The sequence below is a fragment of the Falco peregrinus genome, chromosome 2, assembly GCF_023634155.1.
Source record: "Falco peregrinus isolate bFalPer1 chromosome 2, bFalPer1.pri, whole genome shotgun sequence".
Classification (NCBI taxonomy): Eukaryota; Metazoa; Chordata; class Aves; order Falconiformes; family Falconidae; genus Falco; species Falco peregrinus.
Genome location: NC_073722.1, coordinates 53614085 through 53631461, shown reverse-complemented (window position 1 = coordinate 53631461; position 17377 = coordinate 53614085). Strand labels below are relative to the sequence as shown.

The 17377-nt window shown below is 60.4% G+C and overlaps 1 protein-coding gene across 1 annotated transcript; it reads left to right on the top strand.

Moving 5' to 3' along the window:
• The first annotated feature begins 4925 nt into the window (after positions 1 to 4925).
• On the top strand, positions 4926 to 7542 carry NKX3-2 (NK3 homeobox 2). The gene is given in 4 exon segments (XM_055796327.1): positions 4926 to 5561; positions 5972 to 6267; positions 6269 to 6349; positions 6351 to 7542. Coding segments are annotated over 4 exon segments (876 nt in total). The 5' UTR covers positions 4926 to 5161; the 3' UTR covers positions 6450 to 7542.
• Positions 7543 to 17377: the final 9835 nt, after the last annotated feature.

The following is a 17377-nucleotide window of genomic DNA, read 5'->3' as shown; positions in this document are numbered from 1 at the left end:
ATCCAATCTCTGTGCTCAAACATCTTGGCTTGGCTGCTCCACCACGTGTTACTGGGCATGGATCACAGCAAGGCCAACACCATGGCCGTGTGAGGCTGCTGCAGGCATGGACTCCCCTGTCACACAACATGTAGAGCTGGGGGCCTTGTCTTCCACGAGAGGTGTCATAAAGCTCTCAGGGAAGCTGGGGTCCTGTCAGATGAGGGAGCTACCATGGAGTGAGATGCTCGGTCTAAACTGCCTGGGTCCTGTCTGTGCTCAGCAGAGGGATGGTCGCTTCCTGGGACCAGACCAACCACCCTGTGCAATTACCTGGTGAACTCACACCTCTGATTTCTCTTCAGGCATATGAAGTCAGTCCCATAGGCCTGGATCCAAAACAGGGCAGATGTACCATGATTCTCATTCCTGCAACACATTGGTTTTGAGGCACTTAAGTCCAGTACTGGAGCTCCTGAGCCAGCTCAGCTTTTCCAAGCAGGCACCCCAACAGCCAACAGTGCACACGTGAGACTACCCTATACATGCACAGAAATGCCACATCCTGTCTCCACAGTTTAGGCTTCCTATTCAGCATGAGGAGGATGTGAAACAAGTGAGTCTTTCATCTCAAATCCTGAAATTTTTGAGTAATTGGTGAACCATGTAAATTTATAATGGAAAAGTCCCAAACACTCCCAGATATTACCTTTGATGGGTGTCTACTCCTGACGTGAATAATAAGGAGACAGAAAAATCAATATAAATGAATGTTGAATTGTTATCAATAAAGATACGACTCTTGGACAAAGATGTGAAATCACTTTATAAATCTAAACAGTTCCAGTGTCATGAGAGGCTGGCAGGCTGACTTGATTTACCTAAGCATGAGAAGCAACAAAAATATTTAAATGTTACTGCAATGTAGCCATTGATTTAATTACCAGGTTATTAATTACCATCATACATGATAAACTCAACTATTTCAAAATAGATGGAGGAGCAATGGTAAAGGAAGCCTGGACTTTGTATGATGTTGTACCAAATAAACATCAAATGATTAATCTGTGCTATGAGTGTTCTGAAAAGCCTAGAGACTTGCACACAGCAAATGCATCTACTGTAATATGGGGAATATTCATTAAAATGTTCTAATAAATAATAAGGAAAAGTTCAGAACAACTAGATAGACCAGATACCGCATGGATGACTCACACATATATGACTTTGGTGTAAGTGATTCTATCTGTTTCTACTTCAATTTTTCTGTCAGAGAGTGCAAATAAATAGACTACCCCCTCCTTCTAAAGCTGCTTGAAACAAATAAAAAGCTAAATACAGGGAGTAAATATCACAATATTTGTTTCACAGAAAAATTCAAAAGCTTTAATTAGTGACTATGAGATGTGTCTGGCCATTTGGATATGCTGGGGTTTTTTTTTATAGTAAATCAAGTTAATCTTGTCCAGGTTCTATTTCCATCCTACAGATAAATACGTTAGAAGGTGAGGAATATAGAGCCATTTACTGGGGTAGTAGGAAACTTTGCATAAAAATAAGGAAAGAGCTTTCGTAAGACGCCCATGAGCGGGACACATCCTTTCCTGCTTCATCGCCCCATGCACGCTCCGCAGTGCAGCTGCGAGCGGATTTCCTCGCACCTGGAAAGAAAAGCGTCCGAGGTGACCGCAAGAAGCCACCTCAGGCTGCAGCCAGGCAGCTCCGCTCCCTCTTTCCCAGCCCATACCACGGTTTGCGACGCGACGCCGGGACAGGGCGCTGGCGCTGTGCCTTTGCACCGGTGTCCCCGCACGGGCTGGCCCTGCCCCGACCCACCCCGGCTCCCCCGTGCCACCACGGCCCCGCCGGGCGCCCAGGGCTGGGCAGCGTTGCCGGGCAGTGCGGCGGGGACGCCTCTAGGTGGGGCAGCCCCCCTGCCGGTAGCGCCGGGCCGGCTGCGCCGCGGGCGTCCCGCCGCCGCCGCTCGGGGACGGGAGGGCGAGGGGCGGCGGGCCGGGCGGCTCCGCGGGCTGCTGGGTAAAGAGCGGGGGGTCTGCGGTGGGCGCAGGGGGAGGCAGCGGCGGGGCACGGCGGGGTCTGGGTTTGCCCCGCTGCACGGCAATGCACGTCTGTAAAACGGCGGATCCGAGACAGTGCGGAGGGGTTGGCTGCTTCCAGACCGCGGGGAATGGGGGTGGGGGGGTGGGGGGGTGTGGCGGGGCCGTTATCAGGGGTGGGGGCAAGGTGGAAATCGTGCCCCCGCCGGCATCCCTGTTTCAGGCACTGCCCTGCCTGCTAGGCTGCGCCCCTCCGCACACACCCCCACCCCCGCTCCCTCCACCCGTGTGTCCCCCCCGAGCCTGTTCGTGCGAGGAGGGCTTGCGTCCCGTTTCCCCCCACAGGCTCGGAGGGGGCCCCGCGCCCGCCGCACGCCGCCGCCGGGGAGCCCTTGCCCTGTGGTGCTGCCCCGGCTGAAGGCGGCCGGGAGCCGGCTGCGAGCCCTCCAGCCGGGCGGTCGGTGCGGAGCTATGCCGGGCCGCCGCTCTCCCCCATCCCTCCCCCCTTCCCTCCCTCCCGCGGTCCGTCTCCCCCGGCGGGACCACCCAGCAGGCCCCCGCCGCCGCAGCCCCGGGACCGCCGGCCCTGCCCGGCCTCCCTCCGCCGCTCCCCTGCGCCTCACCCCCGCTGCTGCTCGCTCTCCTCCCGGCCTCCTCCCCAGGCATTTCCTCTCCCAAACAATAGTTTTCTGGTCGGGGAGAGGGCGCAAAGATCGCCCGGGGGGGCGGGGGGGCATGAGAGAGAAGAAAGAAAAAAAGAAAAGGAGGTGGCAGGGAGGGAGCTGGGTAAATTAGCGAAGAATTACAGCCATTGTAAACTAACCGCAGGTATTTCCAAGAGCTTGGACGAGAAACCTTGTAAATCAGGGACTTCGCGGGCTGGAAAGTGCCTGTGCCAGAGCCTGCCGGGAGGCTGCCGCCGGGGGGGGTGGGGGCGCCTCCTCCTCCTCGCCGCGTCCCCAGCCCCGCAGGGCCGCCTGCGCTGCCCCCCGCTCGGCCGCACCTGAGCGCAGATGCCAAAGAAGCGCAGGGCGGAAAGCTGCGCCAGGCCGCCCTGCCCAGAACTCCCGGTCCCCCCTGCCCAGAGTCCCTCTCCGGCCGTCAGCCCAAACCGCGCTCCTGCGACCCGCATCTCCAGCCTTTCTCCTGAGGAGCGCCCAGCCCTTCCTCTCCCCCCACTGACACCCCACACTTCACCTCTCGCCTGTTAGCACCCCTTACAACCCCGCAGAGAACACCCTTCCTACATCTCCTACACATCCCCTTGTAAGTGGATTTCTCGCAGCTTCCCCAGATGCCTCTTATTTCCCTCCAGCTCTTAAAAAAAACATAAAATAAAATAAAATAAAATAAAATAAAATAAAATAAAATAAAATAAAATAAAATAAAATAAAATAAAATAAATCCCCTTTGGATATTTTCAGAGTGTACCGTGGCACCGAAGCCTTGGGTGGCAGAAGTGATGGCTTTCCCGGGAAAAGACCTGGGTGGGAAGAAGGGATAAGTGAGTCTAAGCAAGGATATTAAAACGGACTGAATTTATTCAGAAGGATAAAGTCTGTTCTCGCTCAGGCAGTGCTCTCCGGGTTCGTGCTGCGTATGAAAGCGGGTTTATTTATTTTATTACTCTATTTTCGGGGTAAGAACGATGATTGAAAACGTTTATTCCCTGCCAGAGTCGTTGATAATCAATTATCGTGGCTTCGTGGTCTACTGCCAACGGGCGCTCATCTCTGCGGGATCAGGTAGGGAAATGCTGGAGGTGGACGCACGCCTGTGAAGCAGCAGGATAACGCTCTGGGAATGCGGCTCGGGAGGCGAAGCCGGGTCCGAGGGCATCATTTCGATGTGCCCTCGCTCGTTACGTTGCCGCGTCTCCCCAGCGCCAAAAACACCACGGTCGTGAGGCGCTGGCATTTCGTTCCTCCTGTGACAACCTGCTTGGTACCGTCGCCGGGATTTTTCTGTCGGGTCTGAGAATGCCAATAATGTCTGAAATAAAGAAAAGCACGATGCTTGGAGGCACGTTGCTGTTCCGGCAACGAGTCGCACCTATACAGTTCACGTGCGTGTAAGTTTCCAAACGTTTCTGGTTTAGGGCCATTTTCCTTCAGGAAAAGCATCGTTTCGAGGAAAGCTGTCCTTAATCCGGGAGAAATCGCCCTCCTAAAACGGTCTTCAGAAGCCCCGCGGACCGAAGACCATCCCCAATATAAAACCGACCACGTCTTTAAACAAACGGAACGGCGAAACGCCCGTTTTCGACAGCCCGTCGGGTTTGGCGTTTGCGCCCTCACGCCGAGCGGCCGGCGCCCGGCTCTGTCCCCGCAGGGACCCCGGGGGAGGCAGCTCCCCCCGGCTCTCCCCCAGCAGCGCGCAACGGCCGCTTGCCAGCCCGCGGTGCCACTCCCGCTCCCCCGCGGCTTTTCCCGCCGCGACCGGACCCTTCCCCGCCGCCGGCGGCTGCAGCTCCCGTTGCCCGACTCGGCCGAGGCACGGCGAGAGGGGGAGACACCCTGAAAACGCTACCTCGCCCTCCGCGGGTGGCAGCCGCCGCTCCCCGCCGAGGAGCGGGACCTTCCTTCCGCGGGTCGGCTCCGCCGCGGGCGGCAGCGGCCGGAGCTCGGCGCCCGGGGGGACGGCGGGCAGCCCCGCGGGCCGCAAGGGGTTAAGGCGCCGCGCGCCCCGCCGCGCGCCCCGCGGAGCCGCATCGCCCCGCGGCGGGGAGCCAATCGCCAGGCAGGCCGCGCGGGCGCTGTCCAATGGGAAGGCGCGGGGCCGGCGCTGTCAGGCGGCGGTGAGGGATGACAGCGCCGCCGGGAGAAAAAGGAGAGGGCGGGCGCGGGGCGGGACAGAGCGGGGCGGAGGCAGCGCCCGCGCCGCCAGGGACCGGCGGCGGCGCCCGGCGGAGCGCGGCGCGGCGGCCCCGGCGGCCCCGGCCCTATGGGCGGGTGGGCCGGCAGCGGCGCAGAGAGGCTGCCCCCGCTGGCGCCCGCCCTCCCGGCGGCAGAGAAGGGCCCGGCACCGGCACCGGCGCCGGCGCGGCCGCGGCCGGCGATGCGGTCGCCCAGCTGAAGGCGCGGCGCGGTCCGCAGCTCGCCCGTGGGGCCGCCCGCCGCCGGGCCATGGCCGTCCGCGGCGGCAACGCCCTGACGCCTTTCTCCATCCAGGCCATCCTCAACAAGAAGGAGGAGCGCGCCCGCCACGCGGCGGGGCGGCCGCCGCCCCCGGGGCCGGCCGGCGGCTGGCGGCTGTGCAGCGCCGCCGAGGGCCCGCCGCTCCTCGCGCCCGCCGCCGCCCGCGCCCCCGCCCCACGGACGCCGGCGGGCTGGGACTCGGACTCGGCGCTCAGCGAGGACCCCGAGGGCGAGCGGCGCGCCGAGGAGAACGGCGCCGGTGGCAGCGCCCGCCCCGCCGAGGCCACGGGCGGGGGGCGGCCGGCGGCGGAGGAGGCGCAGCCCCCGGAGGCGGCGGAGCGGGACGCCGCCGGCCTCAGTGACAGCGAGATGTCGGCCGCCGTCTCAGGTAGGGGCGGCCCCGGCGACGGCCCCTCCGTACCCGCGCGGGGCGGGCGACCGGGTCCCGGGGGGGCTGCGAACGGGAGGCGGTCGGGGCTTTCCGCCGGCCCGGGGAGCTGCGCAGCGAGCCCCCAGGCCGCGCCGGGAGAATAAGCCCCCGGGGCGGGGGCGCCCTTGGCCAGGCTGAGCCCGCAGCCCGGCAGGCCGCCCGGTGTTCGGGGGAGGGCGAGAAACCCCGGCGGCGGGCGGCGGCCGACCGGGCGGTGGGGAGGGCGGCGGCGCGGCCGGGTCTCCGCCCGCTCCGTCGCTGCAAGCCAGCCGCAAGGAGCGCGCCTGGCCGGCTGCGCGGGCCCTGCGGGGATGCGGGTGTGCCGGTGCCTGCCTGCCCTGACCGCCCTGCTCTCGCCCTGCCCGCAGATCGCAGCCCCCCGGAGGAGGAGGACGGAGCGGGCAAGTGCGGGAATCTGCTGCCGGGGGAGGAGGAGGCGGCGGCGCCGAAGCCGCGGAAGAAGCGCTCCCGCGCAGCCTTCTCCCACGCGCAGGTCTTCGAGCTGGAGCGGCGCTTCAACCACCAGCGGTACCTGTCGGGGCCCGAGCGGGCCGACCTGGCCGCCTCGCTGAAGCTCACCGAGACGCAGGTGAAGATCTGGTTCCAGAACCGGCGCTACAAGACCAAGCGGCGTCAGATGGCTGCTGACCTCCTGGCTGCCGCCCCCCGCCGCCAAGAAGGTGGCCGTCAAGGTGCTGGTGCGGGATGACCAGAGACAGTACCACCCCGGTGAGGTGCTGCGGCCGCCCCTCGCTGCTCTCCCTCCAGCCCTCCTACTACTACCCTTACTACTGCCTGCCTGGGTGGGCTTTGTCCACCTGCGCCGCAGCCGCCGGCACCCAGTGAGGGGCACACGTACATACCCCTCCCCGAGCTCCCCCCCCCCCCCCAGACACTGGCAGCCAGGAAACCCATCTTCCCTCTGCCACCCCCCTCCCCCAGCCAGCCCGCCAGCCAGCCAGCTTCTCAAATCCAGAGCCCTAGCTGCAGCTCTCAGTGCCTTGGACAGTATTTATTATTATTTTATTGTTATTTTTATTATTAATATTATTTGGATGGTTCCTCACCCTCTCCTGTTCCAACGTAGGACTTCTCGGCTATCCCTGCCCCGGCCCTCACCCATCCCCACCCTGCCAGCCGAGGACTCTCATGATTCGACATGACTAGTTCATGGTATCCATGTTGTCAGTGTATCTGGTGTAGACTTTTTGTTTGGTTGGTTTTTTTCGCTTCGGATTGGTAGAGACTCGATCTTGTGTGGGAGAGAGAAAGAGAAAAAAAGGAAAGGAGGGAAAAAAAAGCAACCCGCAAACCCAAATGCAGCTCAGAAGCAGAGATCAAGGACTCCTTCGGTGGATTGTAAGGAAGATTATTTTTGACGTCTGGTTGAGTCCTTGGTCTTTCAACTCGCTGCAAACTGAGTGTGCCTTGTATGGTGCTGAATGTAAGGAAGCCTCTTTCAGATCCCCTCTGCTCTTGTTGCCCATGTTATTCCTGTACTCCATGATCCCTGGCAAAGGATAAATATTTCACAAAAGGGTGAGACTTATATCAGAACTCCAGACTTCTTCTTTTCCTTTCTTCCTGAGATCTTTCCGTGTTCGGGGAGGGAGGAGTTACAGATTTTTCGCACTTTCCAGTTGTATTAAAGTTGTTGTTATTTTTATATTCAATGTGAATATTTCTGGTCGGGCTTTTTAAGAAATCGATGTAACGGGAAATTTTAATACCATCAGTGCCTTTTACAGTTCTTCTGCAGATCTCTCCTTCAAGGGCGGGGATTTCTGATCTGCTCAGCAATGTAATTACAGTCTCTTTCTTTCTAGGTAACTAATTGCTATTTTTTTTCCCCCCTCCTTTTCTCTTCTGATGGCACTGTGCACTCAACTAGATTATTTACTTCAAATGAATTGTGAATGTTTGTAAGCTACCCGCTGTACTTTTTTTTTTTTTTTAATTTATAAACTTTAGTTTAACACTTGGCTCTGCTGCTTGTGTCGTTTCTGAGAGCGGACACGGATTTCCCCAGCGGCTTTTTTCCCCGCAGCAGACTTCAGGCTGCAGTTCAGACCACATCCCTCCTTTTTGCGCTCGCACAGGGGCTGGCAGTGGCTCTAGTGGCAGCTGGCAGCCTCGGTGGTGGGGACCGTGGTGCCTGGCGAAGATCTCACCCTGCGGTCCCCATGGCCGCCCTGCCCGTGCGCACCGCTCAGCGCCAGCGCCGGTGCCCGGTCCCTTCGTGGGAACAGGAGGTGCACGGGCCGGGCGCCTGAAGCACTTCTGTGTCCAGGCTGGAGCGTTCCCTGCCTTCTGCCGGAGCGCCGGGAGCGCCGGATTAATTTACGGCCGCCCGCGTTACGGTGAGGATGCAGTGCGTTCGGTGGAGCCGCAAGCCGGTTTTCCCGGGCTAGGGCGGCCTGGCTGTGCGGCCCCGCAGCTGCCCGCTTCCACCGGCCCCGGCGGTTTACAACCTTGGCAGCTCCCGGGGAAAGCGCGTGGGACGGCGAGTTGTTTTCCCTCTGCCGGAGCCTGGCGGGGAGGCCGGGGCCCGCGGGCGGGCGGAGGCTCCGGCTAGGGCTGCAGGACGGGGCTTCTCAGTCCTCGGCGAAACGGCCGAGGCCGTTTGTATCCCGACACGACCGCGACAGCCGCTTGGGGCAGCCTCCCGCCTTGGACTGAATCCGCTCCAAGCCTCCGCGGCGAGCCCAGTCGCTCGGCACGGTGCTGGCAGCGCATCCCCGCCGCCGGCTGCCGTCCTCCGACCGCTGCCAGACGGGGCGGGCGCCCTGCGCTGGGGCGAGCAGCTCCGGTCGGGGCGCCGCGGCCGGGCAGTGGCGCTCCGAGGGACCAGACCCGGGGGGCGGCTGCGGTGGTTTCTCCACGCTGGCAGAGACCTGCCCGGGCCTCTCTCACAGGCGGCCGCGTTGCCTGGGCGCTGCCGGTTCTCCCGCGCCGCCGGCTTCTTTCCTTCCCCGCTGAGTCGCATGGGCTTCCCTCCGGCTCCCGAGCGCCCCTGCTGCCCCACCGCCCTCCCGGCCGCCGTCCTTGCAAGCCGCCCCGAGAGGCAGCCGGGCTGTTTCCCCGGCAGCCCCCTCGCCCCTCAGCTGTTACGTCTCTCTCTGCGGCTCGGGCAAGCGGCGTTCTGCTCGGGCTGCCCTCGCCCTGCAGGTGGGGTGCCCCAGGCTGGCACCCCCGGCTGCCCGCGGCGGTGGGGAGGGGGGCGGCTCCCCGGGGGCTGCCCGGCCCCACCGCGGGCTCGGAGCGAGCCCCCTGCTCCCGAAGCCGCCGGTCCCGCGACATCGGAGGGAACGCTCTGGGTCTGGTCTTGTTCCGCCGGACGGGACAGCAATCCTGCCGGCCAGCGGAGAGCTCCAGCCGCAGCGGTCCTGTGCTCTGTAGTGAAGACCTTGGCGGATGCGGTAGGACTGACATTTGTTAGGCCCGATCCTGAAATGCTTTTTTTTTTTTTACTATTTCCTTCCGCCTTTCCTACCGCTTTCCCTCCTGGGAAAATGAAAGTTTGGGATGGCAGGAGCAGGGCCTCTGTGCACTTGGGAAGGTGAAGCCCCTGCTGCCCTGCAGACAGCTCGGTTTGTTCCTTTTCTTGTCCCTGGGGCTGTTTCTCTGCCTGCAGCCCCGTGTCCCCGTGTGAGGCTTGCAGCTCCATACAAGACACGGAGCTGCTGACCCCCATCCCAGCTTCAATGGGACGATTCCCACCAGCGGAGGGTTTGCCCCAGCGGGGAGGGGATGGGGAGGCAAATCGGTGGGGGTGGCTTTCGGCGAGGCTGGTTGTTGTTCCTATCAGGACCCCTGTTCGACACAGGACTATTCCGAAGCCGCCTTTTTCCCGTGGGTCACCGTGTGTTATTATTTCGCTTCGTGCTTGCTGACGGACGTAGCGCTGTAGGGAACCGCCTGATATGAAAAGAAAGCGTCGGTCATTAGAGCTTCCCCGGCGCTCCCCGGGGGAACGCACTGGATAACACACGCAGCATAAAGCGTCAAACTATTTTTCTTTGCATCCGGTAAAACTAAGATGCGTTTTACTCGAGACAGAAATTGCTGAAAAAGATGATCCGAGTGAAGTTACTTGGAATTTCAGGATTGTGTTTAATATCGAATATTTACGCATGGATAGCGTCTTCGTTTGACCTTAACACAATCTGGTATTTGAGAAACGTGACTGTTTTACATCGGGAAAATGTATTCGATAATTTAATGGATTTTTCCCGGAATTAGGAGGCGTTTCTACTCCTGCTTTTATTGATAGTTTTACGATTTGAAAGATAAAGCAAACGCTCTGAGTCTTTGTTTTTTTCTCAATGACAAAAACCCTAGTAACCCGCGCGTAACTGTACCAAGGCCAATGAAATGAGTCTGGATTTTCAGCGTTTCAGTTATCAGCAAAATCAGGGCTCTACCACGCATTCTCCACCCCCACCCGAAAACACATTCAGCTCATCGGCACTTTTACGGCTTGAACACGAAAATAATCTCCCTAACTGTATGTCCCAGCTTCGGCCTCTCTCCCAAACCCCGGCTCCGTACAGGAGCCGGTGGGAATCATTTTCCGTCTGGACAGGGACAAGATCCGGTCTTAAAGAAGAGAAGAAAGTCGCGATAGAAAGAAGGAGAGAGAAACTACCGAAGCTACAAAAATTCGATTGTTGAAATGTAATGTAACTTGTGTATAACTTCGCATATGTCTCCATAGGCGTTTGTGTTTGTGTATTAAACACTTGCACAGGCGCGGAGATTCACTGCAGCCGGGAGGCTGCCTATATTTAGATACCTCCCGCTCCTTCGCAGGGTAATAAAACAGGAAACCACGTAGAATCTCCCCCCCCCCCCCCCCCCCCCCAACTTGTCAGGTATAAATCAGCGATGCTTCTCGGGGGAGGAGAAGCAGCAGAAGATGCCGTGGCAGAGGGAGCCCCCCCGGCAGTGCAGCACCTGCCCGGCCTCCCAGGGGCTCCCGGGAGCAGGGGGCAAAGGTGGCCCGGGGGTTAAGGGCCTCTCCGCGGCAGGCCTGGGGCTTTGGCAGGCACTTTTCCGCTCCGCTTCTCCTGTCAGTGGGAAGGCGACGCGCCCCGAGGGCAGCCCCGGGCCGGTGGCACGGGGAAGCCCTGTTTCCCTCCCGGCGGCTCCCCCGCCCCGGGTCTGCAGCACCGAAGCCCCGGAGCAGGCGGCTGCGGCTGGAGGCGCCGGGGCCCGAGGCAGGGATGCTCCGGGCGTTAGGCGGTGGGCAGCGCCGAGAGCCCAGCCGGAGCGGGGCTGACCCCGGTGGCCAGGGTAGCCCTACGGCGACGGCAGTGGCGGCTCCAGACAGCAGCCTGGTTTTACCTGAGACGATGGGAAAAATAAAGGGTGGATCTTTTTGCCCCGGCCGCCTCACCAGGGATGCGACCCCTCCCAGCCTGTCCGAAAGCCTCCCGAAAGCGGACGTTTCTTTCGCGTCCTTCCTTGCTCGCTGTTGCGGGGAGCAACGTGATTAACGGGGGAGCAAGGTGAACCGGGGGGCAAATGGAACCTTTCCCAGACAAGTCGCACCGGCGGCCAGCGCTGGGACCACGCACCACTCCGGGCCACTATAGCGCTCCCTCCTCCGGGGACGCCCAGAGGCGCGGGTGCGCGAGGATGCTCTGCCCGGAGACCCCGGCCCCGCGCACCGCTCTGCCCCCGGGGAGCTGCGTTTCCCCCCGCACCGAGACAGCTCCGCACGGCGGCTGGCCGGTGCCTTGCCGAGGGACCGCGGGAGCGGGCGGGCCCTCCCCCGCAGGTGGGACTTGTGCTTTTTTAAAAACATGGTTCATACTTGTATTATTTTTTTTCTTTTATCTTCTTTTCCTTTTTCTCTTTTTTTTTTTTGTGTGTGTTCGTTTTGGTTTTGGTTTTTGGTGTGGGTTTTTTTTTGTTGTTGTTTTGAGAGAGGGAGAGAATTTCGGCAATCTGCACGCAAACCCTCGCTCTCTCCAGAGGGATGGAGCGGAGCGAGAGGGCGCGTTCACGCCCGGGCCCGCCCGGGGGCGGAGGGGGGTGGCGTTGTCGCGGTGCCCGGCGAAGGCCGGCACCAGCCCGGGACAGGCCAGGGGCGAGGGCTGCCCTCCCCTCCGCTACCGCAGGCACCGCGCCGGGTCCCACGGGCCCCACAGGAAAGCGGTGAGGGTGAGGGTTTTGACTCGGCCGCCCGGAGCCCGTGGGGCAGCTGAAGAACCATTCCCGCCTCTTCCCAGGCTCTTTCCCCAGCTCTGTACCGACGCCGGGAGAGGTGTTAGCCGCAAGGCTTGTCCCAAGAGATGCTACTAGCTATGAGTGCAATTGTCGGGGCGCTCCTTGAAAAAAACGGTAGCGGGGAGTGGTGGCTGCAGAGCCGCAGGTTGTGCCGTTTGGGGGCTCTCAGGTGCGCCCGTGGCTTTTTGCCTAAAATCTGACTCAGTAGCAAAGAGGTCGGCGCTTGGGGCCCCGAAAGACACTGCTGGCAGCCAGCAGCGGATCCTCCGCGGGAACAGGAATGCACCCGAGCCAGGGAAGCCTCTCCTCTCCCGCGGCAGCGGCTCGGCTCCGGGCGCAGCAGGCAAGGGGCGGCGGGTGGGCTGTCCCGCTGCTGGCCACGGGCCGAAGACGACCTGCGGGGGCTGCCTGCTGCCTCCAAAGGGGCGCGGGTTGCCACCAGGACTGGAGACTGATGTCCTTCACACCAGAGTAGGGACACAGCTATTAATAAAAATATACATTTGGCAATAGTGCTCGTAGGTATTTCAAACTTTTTGTTTTCTTTCTTAAAAAAAAGGAGGGGGAAAAAAAAACCCCAAAAGGCACGGGAGCTAAAAAGGCCACACGCAGCCTTTTCATGCACGGCCGATTGACAACCAAAACAGTGCTTCCAGGCCGTTCCGAGTAAGAGCGGCCAGAAAACCATAAAACGGGTGGAAAGGCAAAGAAGGGTCTGAGTTCCAGCTTCCCGGGGCTGTACGGCATCAGCGTGCGAGCGCGGGCGCCGGCGGGCCGGGCCAAAGGGGCGGCGGGGTGGGGGGACCCTGGCCGGGGCCAGCGCTGGGGCGAGCGCCCACGAGGCAGGAGCGGGTTGCTCGGGGAGCGGGGGAGGGGCGCGTTGCTCCTCTGTTTCCTAAATAGCTCTGTGGGGAAAGCAAATTCTGCAAGCCGTGATGGTTCTGAAAGACACTGTCTCCCCTGCCCTCTGCTTCAGAGCGCGACGCCGCCTCTTGGCTCTGGCAGTTCGGGGACCCCGCTCGGCACCGGTGACCGGCTCCCCGTTCAGCCGCCCGCCAGCGGGACTCCCCTGCGTTTCTCTCGGGGAAGGCTAAAACACTTTGCCCGTGGATCCGCGCAGCGTTGCGCTTACACCGGCCGGGGAAACACTTTGTGTCGCAAAGGACTCGAGTGATAATTAGGGATGAAATGCGCGTGGAGAAGACTAATATTATTTTTGGCTTGTGCGGGAATAATACAGATTTGCGAACGGTACGAATAAAGCTGGGTAGGCTGGGAGGGGAGGCAGCGCTGCTGGCTGCCGGCAGAGCTGGGTCTCGATGGAGAGGTTTGTGCCGGGCTTTTCTGCTCGGGACAGCGACAGCGAGGGACGGGCCGTGTCCGGGATTTGCCCCTTGGCACTCGCGTACGGTAACGGGCAGCGGCAGGGCGGGGGGCGGCGTGCGCGGCCCGAAAGACGCCGCCGAGGGGCCGCGGGGCCGTTTTCCTCCGTGGGGGCTGTCGTGAGCGGATTTACCGAGGTGGTGGCGTCTGTTCTGCGCAGTGGCACAGTGCTTCAAAATCAACACAGCAAACAGACAATTTTTACTTGGCTAACAATAATAATAATAATAATAATAATAGACGATACGCTGTTCCCTTTATTCACTTAAGAATAAAAAAATAATCGCAAACGGAGAACTTCTACAGACATATTATGATTTCCCAGCGACAGCAACAAGGACAGAAAATATGCGCCCATTCGTTGGTTGCAAACACCACTGTGCAGGGGTGCAGACTGTCATTTTGTCAAGTGACTCTGAAGGTTCTTTTAATTTCTCTGAAATTTTAGTAATTTACCGCATTAAAAAAAAAGTAAAATGCCTGGAAGAAACTCCGCGCTCTTAGGGAAAATCTTTTGAGTGTTGCTTTAAAACCCAGGGTCAGCACCGTGGATTCGCGAGCCCTGGGAAGCTGTGCTTAGGTGTTCGTGTCAGGCTATGGCCCGAGGGATCACAATGGCATAGTTTTACCAAAAATACCTCCAAAAGGTTCTGAAGTGCCCTCTTCGTTTTTGCGGGCAAACTATTTCGCTGAAGGATCAGAAACGAAGGCACAGAAAAAAATTTAAAAAATCTGTCATAAGCCCTTGCCGTAAGGGGCGAACCTTAAAAGGAAAAAACCGACATTTTATCTTAGAAAAAATAAATGCGATCTTTGCAACGTGGAAATTACTTGTAAAATGATCTCGCGTCGGGAAGAGTCCCGTTTTCAGGGCGGCGGCAAAGCCTTTTGCCGGGCAGGCGCGGCGGGGCTGAACGGGGGCTGGCGGCGCCGGTTGCGGGCTGGGGAGCGCGGCGGGGCTGGGGCGCGCTGCATCCCGCGGGCTGTGCGGGGAAGCGGGTCCCCGGACTGCAGCAACTGCGGCAGATTCAGACCTGTCCCTTGCAGAGGGCATCTTCCAGAATTCCTCCCCTTCATTTTTCTCCTGCCCTTTTTCCCCCAGGAGGTGCCTGCTGGCTGCTCGGGACAGCCCCCCCATCGCCGCCTCATCCCTCCCGGCTCCCTTCCCCTCTCCTTGCTTTCCTGCAAAACGTTCTTTGACAGACGAAGCGCCTCTGCCCCGTCCCCCCGTCCCCCCGTCGTCCCCCCCCGCCCCCTTGAGCAGGGCCACGCAGGCCCGGGACAGAGCTCTCGCCCTTGGCCACCGCGGGCAGCAGGGCGGGAGCTCCCGGCGTCCCGGCCCCAGCAGCTCGGTCGCCCCGGCGCCGCTCCCGGTCCCGGCCAGCGCCCCGCCGGGCTGCTCCCGGCCTCCCGCGGCCCGGCAGGGAGGGTCTCCTCAATGCCAGGCCTGTGTATTTGTAGTTTGATTTCGCACGTCAAGGATAATTTCTTCATACAACTTAATGGACGCGGCTTGACATCCATAATGATCGCTAATCATTCAAATTATTTTTGCTAGCGCCCAGACATGTTCCAGTTGTTGTGATAGATCGCGTTTCACCCATAATGACGGACAATTACCATTTCTAATTCGCCGGCTTTTGACACCTAAATCCACCCACCATATGTGGCTGAAACGCGCGGGGCTCGGCGGCAAGGCCCTGATGACATTTGCAGCAAGCCTCTCTCCTCTGAGAGGGGCACCTGGGATGCCACCACCACCCTCGACAACCCCGGCCCTTCCTCAGGCCGCTGAAGCTCGGCCGTTTGCCACCGCAAGCCCTCGGACGGCAGCTCCGTGGGCGTGGGCGTGCGTGGGGCGAGCCGGCGGGGAGAGAAGCGAGCCGCGGGCGGAGCGGGCCGGCGGCGCCGCTCGCCCCCTTCGCTGCCCGCCAGGGGCAACCGGGCTGGGCTCGGCCTTGGGGCGCTCGTACGCCTCGGAGAAAGCCCCGGCTGGGAAAGCGGCTCGATCCGGGAGTCAGAGACGTCTCTGCGGGCTGTTCCCTTCCCGCTGCACCGGCCGCCAGCGCGGGCAGGGAAACCCGTGCGTTTATTTGTGCTCTGGAGCAGGCGAGAAGCCCTGATCCTCCTCGATGTGGCCTCGAACTGCATGATCTGCGAGAGACAGAAAAGGATGGCGGGGATGTTCAGCTGTAAAAAGGGCGCTTAGTGCCCTTCCATCACATCCATCGGCTTTCCCGGGGTACCTGCCTCCACGGTTCCCCCGGAAAACCGATGCACCCGATGTAAGGTCTCTCTGTGGGATCCGATGCATCCTCTGGAAGCGGGACCGGCCGCTCCGCGCCCCCGCTGCGGCCGCCGCTCCAGCCCCGCTCTCCCGGCCCGGGCCCTGCCGTCGGGGCACCCACCGCTGCGCGGGCAGACGCACCCCGCCACCCCGGCCCCTCCGCGCCGCCACACGTTTTGCCAAAAGCAGTGGGGTGACGATTTATCCTGAGTGTTTCTTTTTCTTTTTCTTTTTCTTTTTGTTTTTTAATTTAATGAAAGAACGAATGAAGTCCGAGAATTTGGTTTTAACCCCCGCACGACGGAAGCGCCGCCGCAACTGCCACGACACAACGTCCACGGCAGAACGTCCCTGCCGACCGCTGCAAGGCCAGAAACTCCGCGTCTCTATAGATCGGCAGGCATCGCTCGCTTTTTAAGCCCTAAATATTTCTGCTCTACTAACGTTTAAAGAGCCACATGAAAACATTTCCTTCGGCTGGAATAACTGACTGTGGATATCCCAGTCGCAGCTGCAAGGAAGGGCAGAGGGAGCAAACAAGGTCAGATCCTGACGTTGTGCTGCTCTTCCCCGCAGTGCAACGCTCACCAAAGCAGCTCGAGCTGCAGTTAGAGCGACAGAGAAGCACAGACAGAATCACGCAAAGACACGCGTGTTTCCAGTGGGACAGGCAGATTTGTCCGAGGGCTGGTGATCACTGGCGTGAGCGCCACACGTCCGAGCATGTCGGGGCACTGCCCGCGGCTTAGTGTCCTCATCCCCTGTGCGCCTCTACAAAACCCACTCGTGAACTCAACTCTCCCCGCACACACCCCTTGGACACGCTTCCCTTCATTGCAACACCTTAAAACCCACCCGAACCTGAGAGGTTTAATACCCTTACTTAATCATTTTTTCCCCTGCTGTTTCTTCGCTGGGCACCCGCGAAAAAGCTGCCAGCGGGGCAAGGCGAGCGGGCCGCCGTGTCCTCCAGGGGGGAAAGCGGCCGGAAGGATGCTGCGGGGATGCGGGCGGGGGGCACGGCCGGGCCCACTGCCGCCGCCGGACCCCAGCTCGGGGCGGCCAGAGGGAACTGTCATCGGCGGGAAAGTGCTGAATTCGGCCTGAGCGCCGCACCGCTCGGCGGCGGATGGCTGCGAGCCCGCACCCCCGCCCTGACTGCAGCCAGGCGGCCCCGCAAAGAGCAAACGGACCCAGCCCCGCTTTGGACAGCTGGGAGTGAGGAGACGTAGTCCTCATAGGCTTCTTAAGGGAGAAGGTGGAATGATTTGTCCATTAACATGCTTTAAAATAGGGACTAAAGGAACTGCCTGCCTGAGGTTTCTTGATTCCCGGCGAGGCATTTTGATTTAGGTTTATTTCTAGTTATCTTCCACGGCATTGCAGTTTCCCCCAGAACTAAACAAAATACTTTCTCAGCCCTCGATTTCGAGTAAAGACGATGGAAAAACCCACCAACCCACTACATGTTAAAAACTGGGGCAGTGCGTGTCAGCAAGCACCGACTGCCATAGAGAAGCGAGGGCTCCTCGCCTGGGAAAGGACGGCTGGCCTGCAACGCCCCGGTCCTCAGGTGGCCCCCAACACACAGCAGGGGAAGGAGATGGGGCGGACAGGGAGTCTGGGAGCCGGGTCCCTCCTCCGTATCCTCGCTCCCCGCCCTGGCATGCAGCACTCCAGCCCCATGTCTTTGCCACCCCCCTCCCCGGGTGCTTTGCCCCACCGGCCCTTATTTCTGCAGGGCCCCGAGTACCACCGAGCCCTCCGACCTGTGTCTGCACCACCTGGATTCCCAAGCTCTCATCCTTCCTCCCCTCATCCCCAATGGACCTGTCCGGCTTTAGGTCAACGGGAGAAGTGCTCGACTTGA